Source organism: Xenopus laevis, chromosome 4L (assembly GCF_017654675.1).
Source record: "Xenopus laevis strain J_2021 chromosome 4L, Xenopus_laevis_v10.1, whole genome shotgun sequence".
In the NCBI taxonomy this organism is placed as follows: domain Eukaryota; kingdom Metazoa; phylum Chordata; class Amphibia; order Anura; family Pipidae; genus Xenopus; species Xenopus laevis.
In genome coordinates, this window is record NC_054377.1 from 116,680,199 (window position 1) to 116,707,121 (window position 26,923).

Sequence of the window (26,923 nt, forward strand, 5' to 3'; positions counted from 1 at the left end):
TTCACCGTAAATGTATTGGGAGAAAAAAATCTAAAGAAGAACAGAACATTTTGGAAAACTGCTCTTATGTAGGTTTAGGGGCAGATTTATCAAAGTGTGAATTTAGAGCTCAGCACAGAAAAACTCACTCATTTTTTATTTATTCCTATGGGATTTTTAAAAGCATATTTATTAAATGGTGAACTCCATTGATTAATATCATTCTACGATTCTGCCCCTAGTAATTTTGGAAGTCGTTTTGTGTAATGCTGGGAAACCTATTTTTCTCCAGATGTTGTAGAACTATGACTCCCATCAACTTGACAGCTGAACGTTCTGGGAGCTGTATTTCAGCTGCATCTGTCCAATTACGAATGGCATGTGATAGCAATAAAAAATACAGTACATATTTAAAACATTTATTTTTTTGGCATACTTTACTTCAAAATTTTCTCCAGGTTGTGACCCATAGCAACCAGTCCCCATGTTGTATTTATTCTTTTACTGTTGAAAAGTAGCATGCATACTAGTTACTCCACTATCTCCGATAGCCATATAATGGGCTGGTCCAAGGTTACAGATTGGTAACCCCCTTTTAGAGAATTTGGATTTTTTACCATTAGTAGCGTATACACAGTGATATTTAAAGATTTAACATTAGTAGTAATTTTTTATATCCACGAGACTTACAAGTTATTTGATCCGCCATTGTATTTATGGAATTAAAAATCCTGACTGGTTGCTAGGGCTTAATTGCTATTTGGAAGTCAGAACCGAGGATGCATAACTAGATGGCATTTCAGGTACAGGCTGGTAAGAGGAAGACTAGGAAGTTCAAAGGTGAACTTCCCCTTTAATATCTCTCTGCTGCCAGGGCCTTCAAAAATAAAGACACAATTGACCTATAAAATCAGCAATACTTCCTATACAGCCTAGTACTTGGTTTGCATTGCTCTTTAATCATCTAATTGTATTTAAATGTTTCTGTATTTAATCTATTAATTATTGTTGTTATTGTTCTGCCTCCCTCACCCCCATCCTTTAAAAGAAAAGTTAAAAGAAATGCACAATAAAAGAGTCAGCGAACCCAAGCTCCAGCGGAATGCGAGTCTTTAGCAGTTTCAGATCACATGAAGTATTTATGAGTTCTGTTCCACTACAGTTAGCTGGGAGACAACTTCAAGCAGTCAGACACAGAATTGCCAAAGGATCGCTGCAGGGAAAATAAAACAAAATCACATGTGTCACATAGGTTTCTCCCCTTGTTTGAGGCTGGGAATAGGAGTGTTGTATACTTAAAATGCATTTAAGAGCTTTATTTTCTATAAAGCTCCTCGCAGCCCCAACACGTCTCTCTTATGTTATAATGTAATGGGCAACTAGATTTGGCTTGATACTTCTTTCATTTGATATCAATGTTCCATCATAACCTCCCCAGGCTAATGACTTCTATAGCAGCCAGTAAGCAATTTATCCAAATAAAACACCAAAACAAACACAGAGGAAAATAAACTCTCCTTAAGAAAGGGTTTTATTTTTTTGTATATTTTGCTTTAAATATCTGGAGAAGTGCATGGATGTAGGTTATTCTGTGCTGACAGTCTTATGATTTTAAAAGTATTCCTCAAGCACCGGGTAGGGATCAAGGGACCAAAGCCTTAATTACTTAGAGCTGGTACCTGTGAAAATCTGTACAGCAGTCTTCTGCTATTGACAAATTAATCTTCTCCTTGGGGCTTTAGTTGCCCTTTAATAAATACCATGCCTACAGTAGCTTTGCCTAGAAGCATGGGGTACTGTTATTCTGTAGTAATTACTGCTGTAATAATAGTATTATGTAGTATAATCTAGTGGCAAAAAATAACTAGTAACTAGGGGGTTATTTACTGAACTCCGAATGCAAAAATCTTGAAAAAATAGTGATTTTTTTTTTTTAAAAAAATCAGACTTTTAAAAAATCACGAAATTTTTCGGGGGATGGAAAAGTCTGAATTAGAAAATCCGGCATCTCAGACCTGTTGAGGTTGTATATAAGTCAATGGGAGAAGTCCCAATGATTTTTTGATGTGTGCTGGGTTTCATGCAATACCCAGATGTTTTCGGCGTTTTCATGCAAAAAAAAGCATAAGAAATCTGAGTTTTCGGGTGAAAAATCCAAAAAAATTGTGAAAATCTGATCTGCATGCACAGTAGTAGAGGGAAGGGCAAGGAGAGCGACTAAAGGCAGTGAACACAGACTAGGGTTAGGCAGAAGACTTTAATAGGCAGTGGATAAAATGGAGTCTATGGGAGATGGCCTTCCCATAATTCAGAGCTTTCTGGACAATGGGTTTCTGGATAACGGATCCCATACATGTACAATGGTTGCCAGGAAAAAGCTATGTGACATATAATAACCTAGCTGGGTGATTAGAATGAGGAGGTGGATCATATCTTTGTAAAAGTAAAAAGGATTTTGAGGTTGGTTTCTATAACAGTTAGTGGGCACTCATCATAGCACAGTCCAAAAGAGTTTCCAGAGACCCTGTACAAGACTATGGGGGTTATGTAATAAAAAGCACTAAATTTGCCCAGGAGCAGTAACCCATAGCAACCAGTTAGCAGGTAGCATTTATTGGTCACCTGTTTAAAAGCAAACATACAGAGGATGCCAAGTACATTTTGCTAGCCATTTTGACATTCAAGGAATTGATAGCAAAACATTTTGCATTTTTGTATCGGAACAGTCTAGAAAAGAAGTTCCTTCTTTTACCTGAAGCATAACTAGAAGCTAGGTCATCTGAAAAGAATCTCCAGCCCAAACATTGCTGGAAAATGTACAGAGCAGCCAAAAAAATTGATGTATTTGTTATTCTGGGCAATTCAGACTCCCAGAGCTAATTATTAGTCACGTTCCTTAGTAAGACTAAAGCAAAGCAATAAAAATATAAGTGCAAACCGCTTATCAACTAATGCACATATAGCCAACAATATATCTCAAAGCCAATGATAGAGATTGATCGATGGCTACAGGGAATGTTTAGTGGAAGTTACTGCTGCCCGAGGAAGTGGAAATAATAACTTAACTGTTAGCAGAGGTTGTTTACATTTATAAATGAATCACAGACTATCATTGACACAATTGTATGTGTGGTGAGAAATTCGAACCTTTTGATTCTCGTAAGTGTGATATACATCTGGTTTAAGCCAACGCATCTTGACCTATGACTTGGGCAGCTGGGAAACTGCAGCGAATGTTCAGAGCTGGATTATGACATACACATTAAATCTCAGTTCTCAAAGCAATAGCTTTAGTTGGGGTTTGATTATTTTTGATGCTAGATTCTCCATAGGTTGCTAATGTAATAATATCTTTTATATATGGGAATAGTTTAAGGGCTCTTACAGACGAGCGTTTGAAGCTGTGCTCCGTTTTCATTGCGTTTTTATGCGTTCAGTAGAAGCATTCAGTTTATTTCAATGGGGCTGTACTCACACAGGCGCATGTAGGCGCCGAACGCAGGTTGAGACGCAACGTGCTGCATTTTTCCTGCGTTCGGCGCCTACACGTGCCTGTGTGAGTACAGCCCCATTGAAAAAAACGGAATGCTTCTACTCCTGCGCTCCCCTGCAGCTGAACGCATAAAAACGGAACGCAGGGGAGCGCAGCTTCAAACGCTCGTCTGTAAGAGCCCTTAGAGTCATGGGGTTAGGTAGTTAATGCATAGAGCAACATAAATGCCCCTTGGATTCATTCCAAATGCACTCAGCACAGGAGCTTCTAATTAACACCAGCTTGTTGTACATACAATATATAATTTACTCGAATGATCCACCATTCTTACCAGATCCTAGAACTTATAAAATGTCCATACTTTTTGTAAATGACCCCCCACACACAGACACATACACTGTTGCAAAGCTGCCATTTTTGCATTATACTGTCCCATTGATTACAGTATATGTTATGAACCTGTTTCATGTTGCAGTTTCCCCTGTTCATTGTAATTTAGAGACACCAGCGGCGGCTGGTAGAGAACTCTGGGAAATGTAGTTTAAGAACAGAACAAGTATGGCAGGGTGTGCTTTTTATATCTTAGCATTGTTGTACCTTGTAATCTTTAAAGTAGTTCTTACCTTTGCTAAAGCTATTACATAACTAAAGCAACATGCACCATAAGCATGTGCAAAAAAAACCCTTAATAATCTGCTTCCATAAATGAATAATAAAAATAATATTTGCCAATTCTTGTATGTGTTTTAAACAGGGGCAATCATGTGAAATCTAAATGAAGGAAATGTATCCTTATTAGTAATTTAACTTAAGTTCAAGGAAAGTAGCAAAATATTGAGTGTGGAGGCTTAGCACAAGTTGTACTGACCCTTCTCAGGTTCTCTAACAAGATTTGCCCTGGTTTTGCACTGAGTAGCAAGAAACTGAGCCCTCCTCCCTTGCCTTAATCCTTTTCCCACCCCCTATGAACTAGGCACATCATCCTGCTCTGTGTCTCTGTGGCTGTGCTAAAGCTGTGAGTGTGTGAAGTCTGTGAGCAGCGATGCTTGGATACAGCTGGCAGCCCTGACTCCAGCCCAATACATACACAAATCAGGCTGCTTTGATCAGGAGGCGCAATTGTGGAGAGAAATTTAGGCTCCGTGTGAGTACAAGGGCTATACCCCCTTACCCTGTGCCAGAGAGGAAGAGTGGTGCTTTAATCATGAACTGAAAATGGATACACAGTACCAGCCAATCATGAAGTTTCCTGCAGGATTCAGCAGTAAGTTCCCGTTAAGTACACATATCTGTTTGCTGTTCTAGAAACAATTGTTCTACTGACAGACTCTCTGTGGATGTTGGTGTACAACACTTACTGTGATCACTTACTGTGATGTACTGTTGAACTGATACTATAAGGACAGACCAAATGGGAAAGTGGGTTGCTGTGTTTGCGGTGTATGGAGTCGACGATAACCGTTTCAGGCTAATTATTCCCTTGCAGTTAATAGTGACATTGTCAATGCCTTTTTAGCTTGTGTATTAGAATTGTTGTTTAGGGATATTCCTAAAACAAAAGTGACATTGAATTGTTTATGTAATCAAATTATTTATGGAACACAATGTTGGGTTTGTGTGTCCTTTAATGCCTTATCTGATCTCAGTACATACTCCGTATACCATCATCTGCCCCATCATGATTTCTGCATCACCTGCCCTATCATAAAGTCCTACTTGCATTAACATCTATCCCTCCTGATACTACAGTACGTTCCATCTCATCCATTATAGTGTTTTTATTGCACATGCCATAGGATGATTGATGTACAAATAGTCTTGTTACTTGCTACAATGCATTAGGGATATACCTGCTTAAGGACAATTAGTTAATCAGAGGCTAAGTAGTTCTGACTTACCTAAAGGAAGTCGAGCAGTGACATATGGAAATCTTGGCCAGACACGTGTCGTTTAGAATCAGATTAGAATCTCTGCACCAGTGGTTTACACTGAGAGATCTTTCACTCTTGAGTGGCAGAAATCCTTACAGTCAGTGTGGCTTGAGTGCATTGCTTTAAGGGCATGTTCAGCCGTCACTAGTTTTAACAAAACCTGCCCCCTAGTGTTCAAAAAAACAAAACATTTGACAGACTGGTGTGGAGTGTCCCACAGATAATGATGCTGACTTTCTAGTTCAAGTTGAACTAACACATATACAGCATCAGGAGTTTCTGCTGAGAAAAAGTAAAAGTTTAGGCAAAGGATCAGCAACAGGTTTGTGATATATGTATAAGCAGCAGTGTCATTAAAGATACAATATTTACTCCCATTCTAGTAACCAACCAACTTTTTTTTTTTAAATTCTGTTGTTTTTAGGTTTTTTACCAGAAGATTTTTTTTCAATTGCTTTACATTTTTTGTTTGTGACTGTTTTCCCAAAATTGAAGTTTAAAGTTCAATGTTCCTGCCTCTGGGCCCTAGGGCCCAACAATCACAATGAGGAGAAAGCAGCCAGTCGGATCGAGGACCTCATCACCGAAACAATGCGGTCCTCTAACCAACGGGATTTTTAAGCCTGGCCAATCGACATCTGGCTGACTTTTGGGGAAGCCTGTTGGAGGGCCCCATATACTGGGCATTGAGATTTTCAGGGCCTTTAGGATGATGTGTATATTATCTTAGTATATAGAATGCTTGGGACCAGGGATTTTCCAAATAAGGGATGATTATGTAATTTGGATCTCCCTATCTTAGGTATACAAAAAAAAATCATTTAAACATGAATGTAATCCAATAGAATTGTTCTGTTTCAATAAGGAACCAATAACAATGTACTATTCCAGGGGTGCCCCAAAAGGTTGATCAGGATCTACCAGTAGACCTTTAGCTGGTGATCAGTAGATCTCAAGACAATGTCAATGAACAGCTTGTCTATATCACCCTCCTATTTCATTCTTTTCATTCAGATATTTATTATGTTTAGGTCACATAAGGAATAGTTGTTTGTTAAATATACTGTAACAATATACATTTTCTCATAAATCAATATTGAAATAATATTTTCCATGGAACAGAATGCTAACAATGCTTTTATGGATGTAGATCATAATGGGACAACATCACTAAAAGTAGACCTTGCATTAGTAAAGTATGGCCACTCCTGTAATATTCTATTATTACAGAGAACAAGGAAATAATTTTAAAAAATGTAACTTAATTCTTTAAAATTACATCTAAAGCAGATGGCTTTCCCATAATTCAGAGCTTCTGGAAAACAGGATTCTCGATAATGGATCCCACATCTGTACGGATTTATTATTACAGAGAGAAAAGAAAATCATTTTTAAAAATTCAAGTTATTTAATTATAATGGAATCAACGGGAGATGGACTTCCCATAATTCTGAGTTGTATATATAATGGGTTTCCAGATTTCAGATCCTTTACCTGTAGTAATAATTAAATGAAGGAACGTTACTAAACTGAGAATACTGAATGAAAGGTGTACTAGAGTGTTGGTAAATATGCTACAGTGTAAAATACATTTGTCTCTGAAAGTTAGACTTGTATTGATAAAAATATTTCATTATAATACACAAAAGCCATGAATATCCTGTAAATTATATCCTTATAAACGGTGAGTAGTGATGTCATCAGTTATAAACGGAGAGTTCTGATGTCATTTCTGTCACATGACTCACTAAAATTTGTGTATTATAATAAATAAAGTACCCCCAGTTGTAAAATATGAGGATATTAGAAGTTACCTCGGAGTTCCATGACCTGTATAAAAACACTCGGCCTTCGGCCTCGTGTTTTTATATGGTCCTGAAACTCCTCGGTAACTAATAATATCCTTATATTTTACAAGAGGGGGTACTTTATTCACTATATAATACACAAAAGCCGTGAATATCTTGTAAATTATATCCTTATAAACGGTAAGTAGTGATGTCATCAGTTATAAACGGTGAGTAGTGATGTAATTTCTGTCACATGACTCACTAAAATTTGTGTATTATAATTAATAAAGTACCCCCAGTTGTAAAATATGAGGATATTATAAGTTACCTCGGAGTTCCATGACCTGTATATGGTCATGAAACTCCTCGATAACTTATAATATCCATATATTTTACAAGAGGGGGTACTTTATTCACTATATATCATAAGGTGAGTAAGTGTCCATCAATCGCAATGTCATTCGCAGAATCTACATGGGGTAAAAAATAGTTCTGGTTGTAAATAATCATTAAAGGGGGTGGTCCACCTTTTAGTTAACTTTCCATACGTTATAGAATGACTTATTATAAGCAACTTTTCAATTGGTCTTCTAGTTTGTATAGTTTGTTTTAATTATTTGCCCTTTTCAGAAAATATATATATATATATATATATACCGTATATGTGTGTATATATATATATATATATATATATATATATATATATATATATATATATATATATATATATATATATATATAATACCTCGAAAAGAATCCGCACTCTCAGGACTCTAGATGAATAAAATTGGTCTTTATTTACAGAACCTCAGTCTGACGTTTCAGCCCTATCCAAGGCCTTTCTAAAAGTACTGAAACATAGCAAGTATGCCTTAAATCTGCATTTCTGGCGGGAAACCACAGTGTCAAAATGACATATAATTATGCTAAACATCATTAACCCCCCATAAAGTTAAAACATTCCTGCTATGTGATACAATGCTATTTTCTCAGATATGTTCCCCAAATAATTGACCAACATTATCCATAAAAAACATTACAAGTTAAAAACAATTCTCAAAATAGCAACAAATATTGTATCAATACAATAATGTATGATTATAAGTTAGTTACAAATTGTAGCTTTTGGGTTTAACTCAGGAGCTGAAATACACGATCTTTAATTGATATCTCTGGCTACCAGTCAAAATAATTAAAAATAAAGAGCTAAACCTATGTGATGCAAATATATAATTTCTGGTCCAGTGGTTTAACCCCTTGTAAGCTTATGACTTCACTCCCTCAACGTAACTAACTAGAGCATTAACTCCATGGTTGCTAAGGTCACTAGTGTTAGTAGCCCCCTTTTTTTTCTTATCTTATATTATGCCTCACGAACCGTATTGCTCCTAGGGTCTTGGAGGGTTATTTTGTGGTGTTTCTATTTATATGGGGGGGGGGGATTATATCATCTACATCAACGCTCCATGAAAATATGATGGCTATCTCCAATTAATTACATAACTTAATTTATAATCTAATATATGTGATGCATAACATGCCCCACTGAACAAGGCCTATATACTGTGAACCAGTGTAAAGTGACATACAATATCCGCCAATGTGAAAAGCAACCACCTGCAAGTGTAACCACTTAATCAAAATACTCTATATGTGGCGATGCGTTTTGTAACTATTTTTATTTGTTTTTTTAATTTTGTTTTTTTTATAATTTGCAACTATAATTTCCACGTTATCTAATGCATAGTGGTAATTCTTAATGCCAAACACATCAAACATATATATTCGTAGTGCAGCTAGCAGTATCTATGATTAATAAAGAAAGAAAAAATAGAAAAAGTGAAAAAAACTGCAGGAGCATAAAAAATGATAAAACAAATGCAAAATAATAAAAAAAATATATATCAAAAATATAAAAAATGTCCCTATCTTTGTTGTATAGTCCAAATTACCCTAGCAACCATGCATTGATTTGAATAAGAGACTGCAATATGAATAGGAGAGGTCTGAATAAAAAGATGAGTAATAAAAAAGTAGCAATAACAAATGGGGTTATTTACTAAACTCCGAATGCAAAAATCACAAAAAAATCGTGTTTTTTTTTTAAAATCTGACTTTTAACAAATCACGAATTTTTCGGAAATTAATAAAACCCTGAGGATGGGAAAAGTCTGAATCTGAAAATCCGGCATCTCAGACCTATCGAGGTTGCATACAAGTCAATGGGAGAAGTCCCAATTATTTTTTGATGTGCGCTGGGTTTTTGGCAATACCCTGAAGTTTTCGGGCAAAATTCTGAGTTTTCGGGTGAAAAATCTGAAAAAATCGTGAAGATCGGATGAAAAATCCGAAAAAATCTTGAAAATCTGATTTTTCACCTGTGCAGAATTGGAGTTTTTTCAGAAAATATTGAGGTAAATTCGGACTTGATAAATAACCCCCTATAAGTGTAGCCTTAATGAACATTTGATTTTAGATGGGGTCAGTGACCCCCTTTTGAAAGTTTGAAATAGAAAAGGCAAATAATTTAAGAACTATAAAAAAATAAATAATGAAGACCAATTGAAAAGTTGCTTAGGATTGGCCATTCTATAACATACTAGAAGTTAATTTAAAGGTGAACCACTCCTTTCAGTTTATGCAATGCAGAATGATGCAGGTTTACATAGGCACAACATACTATGATGGGTTAAGCACTGTAATGGTTAAGCTGAGCTCATGAGAGGTGGTTAGGTTTCTATGGGAACCAGCAATGCTATCTCTTTATTGGCTGTTAGGCTGGAGGGTGTGTTTAGTAATAAGTCATAAGTCAACAGCCAAAGCAAATTCCTGAGAGAGGCGGCCGAGTGCGTTAGAGGAGGAGAAGAAATTCTAAGTGATTAAGGGAATGATGCAGCCTTCCTGTTAACCTTTTAACAACCAGAATGGCTGATCACTGATTTCATTTACAAACTTGTTGTTTTAGTGTGAAATGAATCAGCAGCTACAACAAATTCTCTTATCAGAAATAGAATTCACCATCTTCCATAACATATGACTTATAATTGTTTGGGGGCAGGTCCTTCTACAGGGAGGAGCTAATTTGTCTAGTACTAACATGGACACGGACCAGTGAAATGACTTTATGTTGAAGATATAAATAAATCATTGTAACAGCTTGTAACACCCCGATTACTATAAATCTGGCACGACAGAAATAGTAGGAAGGTGCTAAAGGCTTTCAGCATTTATTTGTAGCACATTTGCTGTTGGCTACATTTGTTGTGGGAGTAAGTGGCTGGCCTGGATTTATATTTATCAGCATGTCTCCCCCTCTGTGTGCATGGCACAAGAAAATAGATGTCCTTTCAGTCATGTAATTCTAGCTCTGAGGTGAGCAGGCAGCACTCATGTTTATCAAGCAATGTCCTGGCTCTGTGGAGAATGGCAGCCATGTAATTTGAATAAGTATGGCTTGCAAATGTCATCAAAATGCATGCCTGCTGCTTCACAGTGCTGGGAATGTTTACTAGGTAAACTTCTTCACCTCGTGTGCCTTTGTAGATTCAATTCTCAGTGTTGGTAAAGTAGTGTTTTCCCTTTAGAACAATGTCTGATTATACAAATAGACACATTACTGTACTATCAACTGTTTCCTTAGTTCAGAACCATTGTAATTCTCCGCTGTATTATACTGTATCTACAAACAAATTTGTGTGTATGTGTATTTATGTCACTAATACTAGGTGAGGCTCAGTGGCGTAACTAGATATTACTGGGCTCCACAGCAAATAATTTTCCAGTCTAGAGGTTGTCCTGTTTTACCAAATTGTATATGAATTGGGTCCCCCCTGCAGCCACATGGTCTGCTTCCTCTGTAGTTACGCCCCCGGTGAGTTTGTATAAGCCCTACCTGTACCTATAAAATCCTTAGAATCGGAATGCAAAGATGAAACTTAAAACATGAATTCATTAGAAAGACCAACATCTTGTTTCGGATTCGGTTACAGGTTTGATAGTAATCAATTCGAATTGCGGCCCAGGTTTTCATATTACTTACTGTGGTGGGCTACCGAAAACCTTGTCTCAGAATGTATTGGCATAAATGGGAAATTATCACATAAATGTCCTGTGAATGGTTTTGTTTATACTTTTCCAATACTGTGTGTGTAGAACAAATGTGGTTTGTGTGGAAAGTATGGTTAATACCAAAATGGGAAATATGGAAGGAGATAGGATAATAGAATGAATGGATAATAGAATGGCTCAGAGGGAGACGGAGCATCGGCTCAGTGGATACATGGGGACATGGGGTGACAGTGGCACAGTGGGGAAGGTTGACAATGTCATATGGGCAGAAAAAAATGTTGAAATGGGAAAAGTGAAAACACTGGTACAGGTAAAAAAGACTTATGGGGGAAACTAAAAATACAGTGAAATCTCAATTTTATATCCCCTGATTTTAAGTTTCCCCTCATTTTACATTGTTGTTTTGTGGTCCCACCTATATATTATGCAAAATACATTTCCCTGATTTGACATTTCCCTGGATGTTACGCCATTTTTTTCTGGTCCCCTCAAAAACATAATACGGGGGTTCTACTGTAATCGTTTTGCATTATTCTTCCTTCACAGATTCTCCTCTTCATGCACATTCAACGTCAGTCAGCTCCTCTAATCTGGCAGCGATGAATTCTCTAGATACGCACCCAGGATACATGGGAAATTCTCTTAATGGCCCCAGGTCTATGACAACAAATATGAATTCTATGTGCTCTCCAGGCAACAACATCGGCCCTCCATACAGAGTGATTGCATCTTCCATGGGACCACACTCCCTGCCTTCTCCAACAATCCTCAATTACCCTGGCCATGAGAGTCCACCAGTAAGTGCCTCTAACTGCATTTTCCTTCCAAGTCCCATCTGAGCCACATTAGGTGTTTATTCTTAAACTGTGCCAGAAAATATTTCAGTCCAAGTTCACAACCTGCTTTGCCCAAACATCCGTTTCTGTGTTAAGTTGGCCAAACGGCAGGGTAATCCGAACATTCGGACCTAGGGCCAAACGATCGGATTACATTGAGGAACAATGGGCTCCGACGGGTCGGCCGGCGGATAAAATTAACCTTCTCGATTTATATCGTGGCCAGATCTCATTTGGGAAGACCCGTCGGAAGCCCCTATACACAGGCAGATAAATTGCTGAATTAGTCTAAAGGACCGATATCGGCAGCTTTATCTGCCCGTGCATGGCCACCATAAGAGGCTTGTTGTTGTGACAGTTGAACAGAACACAATTAATGTGTGTCAAATGGTACAACTTGCAACCATGTGATGCACTTTTCCTCAAAGTGGTGACACTAAAGTTTGAGAATTGAGTATAAATTATTGAGCTGAGTTGTATTTTGGGTAAAAACTTGTGCAAATTATTTGCACTTCTTCAGTAAATCATATCAAATATACCTTCTTGCTTTTCCAAGATGGTCTTCATTGGACTGGGCTTTAGTACAAGTATGGGACCTGGGGTTTTCTGAATGAGGGGTAGTTCTGTGATTTATACATCAAGTCTGCTAAAAATCATTTAAACATTTAATAAACCCAATTTGGTTTTGCCCCCAATAAAGATTGATTATATCTTAGTTTGGATTAAGTACAAGGTAGTGTTTTATTATTACAGGGAAAAAAGAAATATGTTTTAAAATGTAGAATTTTTTAATTAACATGGAGACAATGGGAGACAGACAAACTTCCTCTAATTCAGAGCTTTCTGGATAAAGCTTTCCAGATACCTGTAGTGATATAATGTCTTATTTATTTAATCTTCTCTCTCTCTGAAAAGTATTTGGTCAACGTCAGCCTTATACCCCTTCTGAACCCCCCCCATGTCATTGTCAAAACATGGGAGGCAGTGTCATATGTGATAATCGTAGCATATTGCCACTAAAATTACAGTTACTAAGACATGAGAAGCATAATATGCTAGTTTATAGAAAGTTTTGTATAGATTTTAATGGAATGTGTTTGAGAAATAGTTTAAATATTTACATTTGATTGTTAATTTGGTTTTTTTCCTCCTTTCTTTTCCTCCTTTCTTTTCCCCCAGTTTAACATCCTGAACAATGTAAGCTGCTCGGAAGACATAAAGCCTCCACCAGGTCTAAGCAGCCTTGGGAGTCCATGCATGAACAATTATTCCTGCAACAGCCCAGGGGCATTAACCAAACACATCTGTGCCATCTGTGGGGACAGGTCCTCAGGTATTACATAGTGTCTGCTCCAGTTGTTTGGCAATATATTATCTCACCATAAGATATTATGAATAAATAGGCAATATTACCTTATGAATAAATGCATTATATTATTTTCCACTTCAAGTGAAAAGATTGAGCCTGTACTTTGTATTTTTGCCTCACAAAATTTCAATAAAAGTGGTGGTTCACCTTTACGTTACCTTTTACCATGGTTATAGAATGGCCAATTATAAGCAACTTTTCAAGTGGTCCTCATTATGTGTTTGTTATAGTTTTTAAATGTATGTGCCTTCTTCTTTCCATCATTCAAATGGGGGGGTCACTGACCCCAGCAGCCACAAAATGATTGCTCCGTGAGGCTACAATTTTATTGTTATTGTTACAGAACGTATTATTCTATTCAGGTCCTCTCCTATTCATAACAGTCTCTCATTCAAACTTGGTTACTAAGATAATTTGGACCTGATCAATCAGATAGCTGCGGAAACTGGAGAGCTGCTGAAAAATAGAGAAATAATTAAACACAAATCTAAGAAATTAAGGATTAATTATATTATTAACATGTATTTATATAGCGCCAACATATTTCGCAGCACTGTCTTAGTTTAGAACAAGTACAAGGTCCTGTTTTATTATTACAGAGTGAATGGAAATTATCTTTAGAAACTGTAATTATTTGTTTTAAATTGAGCCTAAAGGAGATGGCCTTCCCGCAATTTGGAGCTTTCTGGATGACAAATCTCATACCTGTATAATATTATATCTTTGAGCACTATGTTTATAGCCACAGTATTACTCTTTTAAAAGGCATAATATATAATATTAAAGAAAATGCCATGATTTGGGAAGGTAACTCCCGGTGAAACTAGATAGCGCAACTGTCACGCACAAGGGCCAAGTTGAAGTGGGAGGGGATATAATCAAGAAACATTAAAAAAATCTTAGACACCTGACTGGTCTCAAGACTACGGCCAAACATGGCTATTTCTTGGCCTGCGTGCAAACACATGGTCTAGATCAGCTCCATGTGCCTGAACCCAGGCTTACTCCGTACCTGCAGGTGCAGAAACATTATGGAGCGGAGGTGAGTGGTCAGGCTGTTTCTTGTCATGTGTTTATCCATAGACTGAGAAACAGTCATATCTGACTGTAGCCTTAGTCATAGGCTCATAGGTAGATTACAATTCTGTCCCTGCTTGACTGATAAAGTGCAGGCCCCCCAGCGTCTGTGTTGCAAAAGGAATCTCTTTATAATCACGTCACCGTATAATTAAGGAGGGTGGCGTTACCAAGACCATAACTGGGTATGAGTAAGGGCAAGGCCAGACATGGCGTTTTTGCGGGCGTTTTTACGTTGCGTTTTTAAAAAAGAACAGCCAGGCGTAAATATGCAGAAACTGCACTACCCCTGAAACTAATGGAAAAAGCACTATGGCAATTCACACAGGGCGCTTGCAAGCTGAAATCCACCACATGACAGAGGCAAGGTCGGTACCTGTATCAGCCCTTACCAGCTAACCAACAACCCCCCCTTCCTCCAGTCCCCCTTTAATAAAATACAACAAATCATTTTTTGGATGAAAAGGCCGCAGAACAATTTTATTATAACAAGTAGTATTGTAGTACAAAACACACTACTATAAATGATAACATATTAACATAGCATACGATCACAATAGTATTTGTATAACAAACAGTAAACCTGAATACCTACGTATTGTAGTAGAACTTTATAACTGCACAACGCAACAGCGCTGCCAGCTGCCATAGTAGCCTGTAACCCATCTGCTACCCAACCAAATGCTATTCGTGTGGTGTTTTGTTACCCCTGAGGTGACAGGCCTTCCAGCTACCCATTAACCCTGCAACTCCCGTGCTCACACACCTATTGGTTCCTGGACTCCATGATCCCGCCGTATCCTTATCCAATCAAATATCTATAGGGGAGGGTGGGTGGGAGTTTTCCTTTGCTGCTACAAAATGGAGTGGGGGGCGGCAACCTCAGTCCCCCCCCTTTTATCCTGCCCTACGTCACTTTTGCCCGCTCCTTTAGCTACCCAATCCCCTACAAACAACTAGGAGGGGCTTCTCCACCTCTAGCTCTGTCATGCCCCTGCTTCCCTAGGCTGTGCCCTGTGTCATTGGGTTACTTGACAGAGGCAAGGTCGGTACCTGTATCAGCCCTTACCAGCTAACCAACAACCCCCCTTCCTCCAGTCCCCCTTTAATAAAATACAACAAATCATTTTTTGGATGAAAAGGCCGCAGAACAATTTTATTATAACAAGTAGTATTGTAGTACAAAACACACTACTATAAATGATAACATATTAACATAGCATACGATCACAATAGTATTTGTATAACAAACAGTAAACCTGAATACCTACGTATTGTAGTAGAACTTTATAACTGCACAACGCAACAGCGCTGCCAGCTGCCATAGTAGCCTGTAACCCATCTGCTACCCAACCAAATGCTATTCGTGTGGTGTTTTGTTACCCCTGAGGTGACAGGCCTTCCAGCTACCCATTAACCCTGCAACTCCCGTGCTCACACACCTATTGGTTCCTGGACTCCATGATCCCGCCACCCGCGCGTGCACTTGACACCTTAAGAGCACCGCGCACCGCCAAACAAAACTCCAGGGCCCTTTCAATCCCTTCTGCGATGGCCAAAGTAAAGAGAGCCATACCAATATCGGAGAGGTGTACCCCATCTGTGGAAAAGCAACTCTTTGTTTTGTTTTCTAGATCCCTATGTCTGACAACTATGCCACCTGACTTACGTATAAAGATGGAGAGTAATTTATTCACCTTCCCCCTGCTCCTGTCTATGGCTGGTATGTCCCGTGCAAACCTCCATACCAACCGGGGGGTTATCTCTGACCACACTAATATTATGCCGGGGAACAGTGACCGAATTCTATCAACATCCTGCTTCATCATGATGACTAGATCCCTTTGTGCAACCAAGCCCAGGTCATTCCCCCCAACGTGTATTACCAGTATATCCGGACGCTGTTCCACCTTGGCCAACCTGACTAGGGTAGGCCATACTCCTGACCATCTTAGACCAGGAAAACCAAACCATTTGACTGATATGCGGTCCTCCGGAAAGCCCAGCTGCAATGCGGTCCCTTGGAGAACTGCGGCTCTCCTTCTGGCCCGACTGATGAACGAATGTCCCAACAACCATACCATGTTTTTGCCACCTGAAACACAACAAAATAACCATGAGTGACATGAACAGAAAACCCAACAAATGTTTTTTTTTTTTTTTTTTTTTTTTTTTATATAGTGTCTTGATTCGACTTGCTCTGTGTAAAACCATGTAGAGCCTCCTAGACCAGCAAGCCTGGCCGTATATAGCTGAGGAAACGTTTGGACTCCCATCTCCCAATTTTCATGACCATCCGCTCTCCTAAACCGAGACCGGCTGCTTCAGTCGCTGCCCCTATGCGAAATGAATGTGTCCCAAACTCTTTTGGGTTAACTCCAACACTGTCCAAAGATTTTTTTAAGATGTTATTAAACTGAAAACGGGTCAATGGCATCCCATCCTCATGCTGCAGAAAAACTTTGCCACACACTCCTCGCAAATGTAAAAAACGACTGACACAGCCAACTGGGCAGGTTGCCCCACCATCAACTTTGAACAACACAATATCCTTCCCTTTTCCCAATGAATCCGTTTTGGACTGCCTCAAACGGATTGTGATTTTATCTTGAAACACTTTGACATCCTGGAGCAACAAGCCACCTTGTGAGGTTTTGCTTTGACTGACCAACTCGCCTACCCTGAAGGCTCCGAAGAATGCCAGTGCAAAAGCTGCCCTAAACAATTGCACCTCATAACCTGAATAACAGCATTGATCCAAGACTCCCTGGAGCCGTGTCAGCAGTTGAAATGATATGGGCCGTCGTGTATCTTTGGAGTGTCTACTTTTTCTAACCCCTTTTAGCGCTTGCCTGATGATGAACTCCTTTGTCAGGTCCTCTTCGCCTCGCAGTTTGAACTGGAACGCCAGTCCTGCCATGCGCTTATCAATAAAAGCTGCTGACTTACCCTGCTCTGTGAGCCAGACCACATACCAAATGAGACCAGCGCGCCTATCCTCCCTGGTAGTAAACCGCCAGCCCAGCCAGTCAGTTGATTCCATTCCTCCCACGCCTTACCATAAGCAGTCCATGTTGCCTTGGCTAAGGAAACCTTTACAAGCTCCAGCAGTCTACGCTCGCCAGCTGCCAAAGCTGCTGTGGAAATTGGCATGGCCGCGGTGCTGCTTCCGGCGCTGCCTCCCGAAAACGCTCCCACTGAAAGCGAGACAGTGCATCAGCGATGACATTCTTTTTTCCTGGTATGTGCACTGCTCTACAATGTACATTTAACTGAAGGCACCGGAGGACCAGTGTCCGTAATAATCTCAGAACTGGGGGTGATGATGCGGACCAACTATTGATGGCCTGAACTACTGTCATATTATCCGAATGAAAAACGATCCTACAGTCTCTTAATATGTGTTCCCACACGTACATAGCCACTACAATTGGGAACAGTTCCAAAAACGCTATGTTGGAGCCTAGTTCAGACTCCCTCCACTCACATGGCCATGGCGCGGCGCACCATTGTCCCGCCAGGTAAGCTCCAAAACCAAAACCCCCCGCTGCGTCTGTAAAAAGTTGCATGTCCTGTGCTGACTTCTCCTTGGCCTGAAAAAGTAGTGTCCCATTAAAATCTCTCAGGAAGTGTCCCCATACTGCTAGGTCTGCCTTAACCTCCTTATTAACATGTATATGATGATGTGGGGCCCGAGCCCCAACTGTAGCTAAAGACAACCTCCTGCAGAAGACTCTGCCCACTGGAATAATCCTGCAGGCGAAATTCAATTTACCAAGCAGTGATTGAATCTGCCTCAAAGTGGCCCGATTTGCCCGTTTCATTGACTCTACTGCCTGTTGTAGTTCAATAACTTTGTTAGTTGGGAGCCTGCATTCCCCTGCTACCGAATCAATTTGAATTCCCAGGAACTGAATGGATGTAGTGGGTCCCTCTGTCTTATCCCTAGCTAGGGGTACCCCAAATGCCTTTGTTATTTCCTGTAATGTCTGCAAGAGGTGAAAGCACATATCACTGTTGGCTGGGCCGATGCATAGAAAGTCATCCAAATAATGCACAACGGAGTAACAGCTTGCCGTGGACTTGACAACCCACTCCAGAAAAGAACTAAACATTTCAAAATAGGCACAGGAGATAGAGCATCCCATTGGCAGACAGAGATCTACGAAAAAGGCCCCATCAAGCCAACAACCCAGTAAGTGGTGACAATCCGGGTGTATAGGTAGCAATCGGAAAGCCGACTCAATGTCGGCTTTTGCCATAAGGGCTCCCCATCCTGCTCTCTGTACCAATTTTACTGCTTGATCGAATGATGTGTATGACACAGAGCTTAGGTCTTTGTCAATGTCATCATTAACTGAGCTACCCTTGGGATGTGACAGATGATGGATCAGCCGGAATTTACCCGGCTCCTTTTTTGGTACCACACCCAAGGGTGAAATTCTCAAGTTGTGCAGGGGCAGGCTAGAAAAGGGGCCCGCCATCCTGCCCAACTCAATTTCTTTAAACAATTTTGGTGGATTATCTCTGGAAATTGTTCTGCGGACTTGAGATTCCGCGGGGCCCCGAGACCTCTCTGTCCTTGAATGGTATCCTGAATCCCTCCCGAAAACCCTGTTCAATGGCCTCTGCGTCCCCTCTCTTACCGTAGCGGTTTAGCCAAGGCAGCATCACGTCTAACTTCACTGGTGTCTTGCCCTTTGGTAGCCTCAACCTGCTTTCCTGATGCCTTTCCCCGCTTGAAACACCTGCTATATGAGTGTGAGCCCCCACAACCGGAGCACTCATGCTTGAACCTGCATGAATTCCCCCACTTGCATTGGCTATCATTAAACTGCCAGCAGTATCCAAATTTGATCGGGGCCGAGGTGCCAGCTTGCTGTGCCCCGGCCCCCCTCTGAAAGGGAGATGATTTTTGCGCCATCATAAGTTTGAGCCAGAGGGTAATGTCCATCTGGTCCCATCTCATGGTTGGGTTGGCCGCTAGCCTTTGGCGAAATTGTTCGTCGTAGCGCCACCATGCCAACCCACCATAAACCCGGAAGGCCTCCCAGATACCATCTACGTAACAAAAAAGAGCTGAGCATTTTTCAGGAGCTTTTTCCCCGATAATGCTGGCTAGGATACAAAAGGCTCGGAGCCAGTTACCAAATGTTTTGGGGAGCTTTCTATATCTTTTTTGTTTCTCTTCTTCTTCTTTTTTACTATCTTTTTTGTCGTCTTCTTTTAGCTCGATAATCTCCTCCAGTGGAAGGAGGGAGAAAATCTCTACAAACTCTCCTTTCCATATCTTTTCCTTGACCTCTGCCTTAATATGCACCCCCAGTGGCCTGCGAACGATAGGTACGCATTCTGCCGGGCTGTATCGGGGATCCCGTGTGCTATGGCATCTCTTTCCGATTCTCTCTCTTTTTACCTTCCTCTGTCTCATTCAATGCCACAACTGACCCCTTTGCTGGTATCCCTGTGGCCACCATTTCTATTGTGTTCGTACTGACCTCCACCCCTGCCTGACCCACAGTTGGACCGGCTGACTCTTCCCTTGTGTGCAGTGGTGCCCATGCCCTAGCTGGCCCGCCTGAGTTACCCTTTTCCCAGCTTGACAAAATCTGCTGAATGCTGTGCAATAGTGACTCAGTACCCTGATTGTGTGACTTGTGCGGTACACTTTGCTCACCTCCAGGCCCACTGGCCGTGGCTGCGCCCTGGGCCGTCAAGCTGCTCGACATCCTGTTGCTCCTGGGGGGATGTTGCTTTTGAACCGTGTCTGGTTGAACTCTGTCATGGCTGGTGGACCGCCTCCTCCGTGTCCCATCCTTGGACGTTACGCTCCTTGCTCGCGATGCTTCCCTTTCAGACATTCTTGGGCTGTTCCTGCAAGAAAAATGACAGCAAGAGTGCCCCTCCCTGTGCGAGTAACTCCTAGAGGGAGACCTACTACTGCGTTCCCACCTACTGACTCGAGCTGCCTGCGAGCATGCTTGAGCCGTGACGTCCCTCCTGCTGCTCCTGACAGAGCTATGGCTATGCTCCCGCCGTACTCTCCTGTTATTATCCCTGCTTCTTGAACGGCTTCTATTACGGGGAGCCGGTGACCTTTCCCTTGTGGGGGTGATGGGATCCCTGCCTTGTCTGGACACCCTTACAGTGCTTCTACGTGCGGAAGTTGGGTCCTGACGCCAACCTCGCCTCCCTGTTGGCGTGCCCACCCTACGTTCTCCTGACTCCCGGTGGTGTATCTGAGCTGTGATTACTCTGCCACCCTGTGCCTGGCCAGCCGTTGACATGGATGCCGGCCTCCCTGGCCTGGTAAAATCATTTTTCCTGACTGGTGGTGAAGTCCTTGGCCGAACAGGGCTTAGCCGACGCCTTGCTGATGTGCTAGGGCTGGGAGTGGAACAGGCCTAGGAGGGGTTAGAATGTGTGGGGGAACATGGAATGGACTGCTCCCCCCGTTCTATGTCCATGAGAACTGATGCTCTGGGGCTGATGTCTATATCAGCTGTGGCTGCTCCTGGAAGAGGGGAGGGGGAAAGCTCTCCATGCTGCTCATCCCTTAATGCTGTTGCTGCAGCCGTTTTTGGAGTGTGCTTCTCCCCCTCCTCCCCCCTGCCGTGTGTTGGGGCTGTCCCATCCCTCTACAATTCCTGTGCCCGTGATGGTTAATGAATGAGGGGAGGAGGAGAGCCCTACTCTCTGATCTTCCCTTGCTGCTGCTGTGTGCGGAGCGGGCTCCTTCCCCCTCCCCCCTCCCTCCACCGCAGAAGCTGCGTGCGGTGAGAGGGCGCATACACGCCTGATGGATGGGCCTGAACTTGTTGCTGGAGGAGAGGAGGGGGAGACAGCCCTTTGCCTGTCTGCCGTAACTAATGCAGACGCTGCTGCCGGAGGAGCAGGCTTTCTACCCCTCCTTCCTCTCACTGCTGCCTGCGTCACGTGATCTGCCGGCTCAGTTACTTGCCTGCTTCCTGGGCCCCTGCGACGCGTGTTAGCTGCCGTCGGCTTCATCTTGGCAGCAGGTACCGTGGATCGGAGCGTCAGTCCTCCCCTGCTTGGGCTTGCACTGATCCTCCTGGCTCGACTCCGCAATCCTCCAGTGCCCTGGGGGCTTAGCCGTGCTGGGGGTCTTGTTCGACGGGTTGGGCGGGTGGCTGGTCGTGCGGGTTCACCTCTCCCCAGAAGATCCTGCAGCTGCTGCTGTAGCCATCCTGGATCCTGCTGAGAAGCTGCGTCTCGGAATCTCCTGACCAGATCAGCCAGCTCCTGGTTCACCTCCATGGTAAGCAGAGTTTTCCTTTGCTGCTACAAAATGGAGTGGGGGGCGGCAACCTCAGTCCCCCCCCTTTTATCCTGCCCTACGTCACTTTTGCCCGCTCCTTTAGCTACCCAATCCCCTACAAACAACTAGGAGGGGCTTCTCCACCTCTAGCTCTGTCATGCCCCTGCTTCCCTAGGCTGTGCCCTGTGTCATTGGGTTACTGGACGCCAGTATTGGCGTTTTTTAGCAGAAACGCCAATACGTCCAGAAACTACCAAAACAATAGACTCTATGGGATCTGCATGATTCAAACCACACTTTACGTAAATACGTAGAGTATTTTAAATATGGCGTCCAAATTCAATGAGAACAATGAGAAGTGCATGCTGGGAAAATAATCCTACGTGCTGAAAAACGCATGTTGACGGTTGCATGTGGTTTCAGTAGCATATTTACGCCTGGCTGTTCTTTTTTAAAAATGCAACGTGAAAATGCCACAAAAAACGCCACGTCTGGCCTTGCCCTTAAACCTAACAATATAACACTCAGTTGTGGTAACACCATATGCAAGAGGTCCTCTGCACGCAACCCATTATCAATATATTTAAGATAGAGACATTTTGTGCATACTGCTACTAATGGTTTTAAAAATTAGTGGTGAGCACAACTTTCCCTTGTTTGTTATAGTTATACAAGAGCAGTGACCAGCTCCATGTTGTAGCTCCCACCCTTCCCAGCTATAGTCAGGTGATCCCACTGGTGTCTAATAAAAGGGCAGCCAAGTTTGGGAGTTTTACTTTGAAAGCAGCAAGTAAGTTGCAAGTAAAACTTAGTCCCTGTGTAAAATGTATAATGAAGCAATAGAATTCTTAATGTATCAGATGAAAATTTAGCATAGGACTGGCCAGATATGGGATGACTTTGACGTAGTTGGCCATCTTAAATATATTGCAATATATGGACAAACAATCCCTGTTTTGTTTAAAGGGAAAGGCATTTTTCAGTAGCAGTATGCACAAAATGTCTCTGTCTTAAATATATTGATAATGGGTTGAGTGCAGAGGAATCTTGTATTTGTCACACCCTCATTGCACCCCCGCCTAATGGTTTTAAAAATTTGTGGTGAGCAAAACTTTCCCTTGTTTGTAACATCATATGCCTAATTTTTATTTAATCCCTATTAAAATGTTTCCCAGTTTAATAATTTGCTACTATAGACGGTATTTCCAGTTACCTATATTGTACCACTCAAAGTGATGCAATATTATTTCAGAGGTCTCTTTTTACAGGTTCCATTAAAGTGGTCTGCGTAGAGAAGTGAGTAGTCACAGGACACATCTGTGTTCCAGACTCTCTTTAATGTATTTTATCTTTTAGAAGCATTCTAGCACAACTTGTGTCTTGCAGTGTGATAGCGCCTGTGAGTGCTGTGAAGCACATGGAGCAATCTTGGATAAAGTGTCTTATATTTGTCATTTCTGCTTATTTGCAGGCAAACATTATGGGGTGTACAGTTGTGAAGGATGCAAAGGTTTTTTCAAACGCACAATAAGGAAAGATTTGGTTTACACATGTCGAGACAGCAAAGACTGCTTGATTGATAAGCGTCAGCGTAATCGCTGCCAGTATTGCCGATATCAGAAGTGTCTAGCCATGGGTATGAAGCGGGAAGGTGAGTCTGCACTTCGTTTATCTGGCACTGGCAGCAAAAGTAGAATTAAAACATTTTATTTTTTAATAATAAAATGCTCATCATTATTTTCCAAAGCATCCAGTCCCATCTAAAAATGGTCATTACTGCTTAGGGCAGAGGCTCTGCCAAGAGTGAATATACTGAGTATGTCTTTAGATCCTTCTTTTACTGTTTTATCTACTTGTGCTCAAGTGAGTTTTCTCAAAGAACCTGCATTATTGGCAACATTTGAGAACTGACTTTGTTCCCACTGCTGTAATCAAATAAACGAGGACATTTGAGGACTACTGCAACTGTAGGTATCACATAAATGGTATAAACTACTTTTAAATGCTGTATGACTTCTTGGCAATCCAAGTTCTTATTTATTTAAGTTTAACAATCTCCCCTGTGTGTTTAGAGTGGACTTTCCTTGGAAATTAAAGAACACCACTAGGTTCATGAGGTTACTAAAATAATGTCTTAGGGCAGGAAATTAGAAACCACAAAGCCAAAGGGCAAAATGAAGCCACATTGTCCTTGTTTGCAAATTCCTAAACCGGTGGTGGTTAAAATGTCCCATGAAAATGCCTTCCAAAATAAATACATGTGTGAGGCCACCAGACTTAATAGCAATTGTATGCCTTCAGTTAAGATAGAAAAATACATGTATATAGAGTGCCAGCCCTTTTAATTTATTCAACAGAAAGCCCAAAGCTATACTTTTCTATATTGTGCAAATTATGACTGTTGCATTTTATCACCATAGTTTATTGATATAGGACAGCAACTTACATAGTGCTTAACAATAACGTTATAAGCTCATAAGAGCTTGTAGCCTAAACGAATGAGGGAAGGATGATATAAAGTTGTTTAACAGGTCTTCCTTTAGGAGGCATTTGAAGGTTTAGAGCAGAGTTGCCAGGTTGGCTGTTTTCCAGCCAAATTGGGCTACTAATTTAAAGCCCAGGCAGGTTTTGAAAGTACAGACTACCAAGGTACGGATTTGGGATACTTTTTGGGCCTTTGGCTGGTTTGTATTTTGTGCCAAGCCTGCATCTCCCAATGCATGTTGGGTAATGTAGTTTTTGTTTACCAATTTGGCAACTGTAAAGTTTAAGGTAAGACTAAAATACCCAGCATGCAATGGGACCAACTTGTGTAGAAGTCAGGAGTTGCCAGACTTTGGGCTCTGTACCCCAGTCTCCCGCCCTTCTTAGGCTTTCTTGCATTTTCTTAAATTTCAGACAATTTTGGGGCAAAAATGTGCAGGCTGCCAACATATCTAGAGGTTGAGCTGCTTTACCAATATTTATTAAAAATTGTATATGTATTAGGGCTAGTGATGGGCGAATTTATTCGCCAGGCGCGAATTCGCGGTGAATTTGCGCGATTCGCGTCCAGCGAATAAATTCGCGAAACGCCCGCAAAAATTCGCCGAAAAAAAACGGACGCCGGCGCTGAAAAAACGGGCGCCGGCGTCAAAAACGAGACGCCGGCGCCGTTTCGCGAATTTTTCGCCGTTTCGTGAATTTCGCACGAAATTCGCGAATTTTTTGGCGAAGCGAAACGGCGCAAATTCGCCCATCACTAATTAGGGCCCTATGGGGCCCCTATACCTCCTGGGCCCCCTTCTGTAAATTTGAAGAAGGCGTATTTTCATATACGTATATTCATTTATTTTTTTAGACTTTTTTTCACTGCACATTTCACATGCTATTTTGGGCTACTTTTGAAGTGCCACTTGACTAGTTTTGGGCTGGTTTTGAAGCTGACTTTGGCAGGTTTTGAAAATTAGACCTGACAACCCTGGTTTAGAGTTAAAGGATAGATAGTGATAGTTCATGGTAGTCAATTCCAGAGACAGACAGACAAGCTCTAGGTACAGTAGATGCTGCAGTTGAGAATAGAGTTAGATTATGGGGAAAACAAGAAAGGTGAAGGGCAGAAACAGACTGTAGGGAAGCGTGCAACACGTGAGAAAAGCTAGATCATGAGTAGGGCAAGTATGATACACATACAAACAAAAATACGCTTGCACAGTACTCACTGATTGGGCTCTATGTGCCACAACTTCTTTAGCTTTACATTCTGTGGAATTACTGATTTTGTGCATATCGCTCTTACTGGCAGCAGTCCAAGAGGAGAGGCAAAGAAGCCGAGAGAAAAGTGATACAGAGGCAGAATCTACTAGCAGTACAAGTGAGGAAATGCCAGTGGAGAGAATTCTGGAAGCAGAGCTGGCAGTGGATCCAAAGATAGAAGCATTTGGAGACGCTGGATTGCCAAATTCTGTAAGGATTATTCTCACCTATAATCATGAGATTCAGGTTGTACTTCCCATGGAAAACCTTCCTGTAGCTGCAAAAATAATATTATCAGGGGCATGATAAATACACCCAAAATATTTCAGGGTCTTGTCTGCATGGAATATATTTTGGCAACATAGGAAAGCTAGTGACCTGGCTAACAACAAAAACTAAACATGGATTTTCAGCTGTGTCGGTTATAAATTGACATAAAGGTGGTTCAGTCTCCTGAAACATACCAATTCAGGTATATGTACAATATACTCCATTTTTGTTTCCATGCAATGTAGTTTCTAATTGCATCTCACAGACAGCTGCAAGTAGAATGTTTGATATCTGTGCAGAGAATGGATTATAAGTATTTATACTTAGGGGCACATATAGACATCTATTAAAGGTCGAATTTCTAATTCATGTGAGTTTTTTTTAAATCACATCTCACCACATTTGGCACAAAACACACAAATTTTGTCGACAAACATTGACATTTTCACCAGGCATTATTACTGATACTGGAAAATATTGCAATTTATCTAGGCTGTCAATGTGTAAGATGCTTTCGTATCCCTTTCATATCCTTTATGCTAATATCCCAATAAGGAATTGCTTCATAGTGTGTGTGTGTGCAGGTCAACGATATACATACATACGGTCAAAAAAGACCGCACACCAAGGACTTTCTGGGTGAAACAAAAAAGTGGTTTATTTCAATGTTTCGGCACTAATACTTAGGCCGTCATCAGGATGGGTGGCCTAAGTAGAGCCGAAACGTTGAAATGAACCACTTTTTGTTTCACCCAAAAAGTCCTTGGTGTGCGGTCTTTTTGATCGTATGTATGTGTGTATGTATGTGTGTGTGTGTGTGTATATATATATATATATATATATATATATAATGTTGCAACATATCCAACACACACATATACGTGATACATTAGATAGTTGGATGGCTTTTTAGCAAGTGAGGGAATACAGGGTTATGGAAGATAGCTCATAGTACAAGTTGGAGTCAGGAAGGAATTTGTCCCCCTCTGAAGCAAATTGGAGAGGCTTCAAGTTTATTTTTTGCCTTCCTCTGGATTAATTAGCAGTTAGGCAGGTTATTTATAGACTTTAAAGGTTGAATTTGACGGACGTGTAT

At 41.2% G+C, this 26,923-nt stretch overlaps 2 protein-coding genes across 6 annotated transcripts in view; one reads left to right on the forward strand and one right to left on the reverse strand.

Moving 5' to 3' along the window:
- The window catches only part of rxrg.L (retinoid X receptor gamma L homeolog), a 72,614-nt gene that overhangs the window by 36,675 nt on the left and 9,016 nt on the right, over positions 1-26,923 (forward strand). The window contains exons 1-5 of one of the 3 annotated variants that reach the window (XM_018256899.2): positions 4,468-4,736; positions 11,808-12,058; positions 13,277-13,430; positions 23,294-23,473; positions 25,607-25,767. In XM_018256899.2, coding sequence (XP_018112388.1) covers positions 4,688-4,736; positions 11,808-12,058; positions 13,277-13,430; positions 23,294-23,473; positions 25,607-25,767 — 795 coding nt within the window. In that variant the 5' untranslated portion in view covers positions 4,468-4,687. 3 annotated transcript variants of the gene reach the window in all.
- LOC121403100 (serine/arginine repetitive matrix protein 2-like) lies at positions 14,994-22,037 on the reverse strand. 3 transcript variants are annotated; one of them, XM_041590690.1, is made up of 4 exons: positions 20,221-22,037; positions 17,603-17,740; positions 15,962-16,638; positions 14,994-15,285 (listed from the first exon to the last, which is right to left on the reverse strand). In XM_041590690.1, the coding sequence occupies exons 1-3, from the start codon at positions 20,828-20,830 to the stop codon at positions 15,986-15,988; spliced, it is 1,401 nt and encodes a 466-aa protein (XP_041446624.1). In that variant the 5' UTR covers positions 20,831-22,037; the 3' UTR covers positions 14,994-15,285; positions 15,962-15,985. The 3 variants fall into 3 exon arrangements, with proteins under 3 accessions (XP_041446624.1, XP_041446623.1, XP_041446625.1); XM_041590689.1 differs by having other exon boundaries at positions 14,994-16,638; XM_041590691.1 differs by lacking the exon at positions 17,603-17,740 and having other exon boundaries at positions 14,994-16,638; positions 20,221-22,035.

Bases quoted from the DNA above. Each gene is read 5' to 3' on its own strand.
- LOC121403100 (XM_041590690.1), bottom strand. From the start codon at position 20,830: ATGTCAACGGCTGGCCAGGCACAGGGTGGCAGAGTAATCACAGCTCAG. The intron at 17,741-20,220 runs GTGAGCAAAGTG...TCTCGCTTTCAG, and splicing joins CACGGCCAGTGGGCCTGGAG to TGGGAGCGTTTTCGGGAGGC. The intron at 16,639-17,602 runs GTAAGGCGTGGG...GTTGTGTTTCAG, and splicing joins GGCAACATGGACTGCTTATG to GTGGCAAAAACATGGTATGG.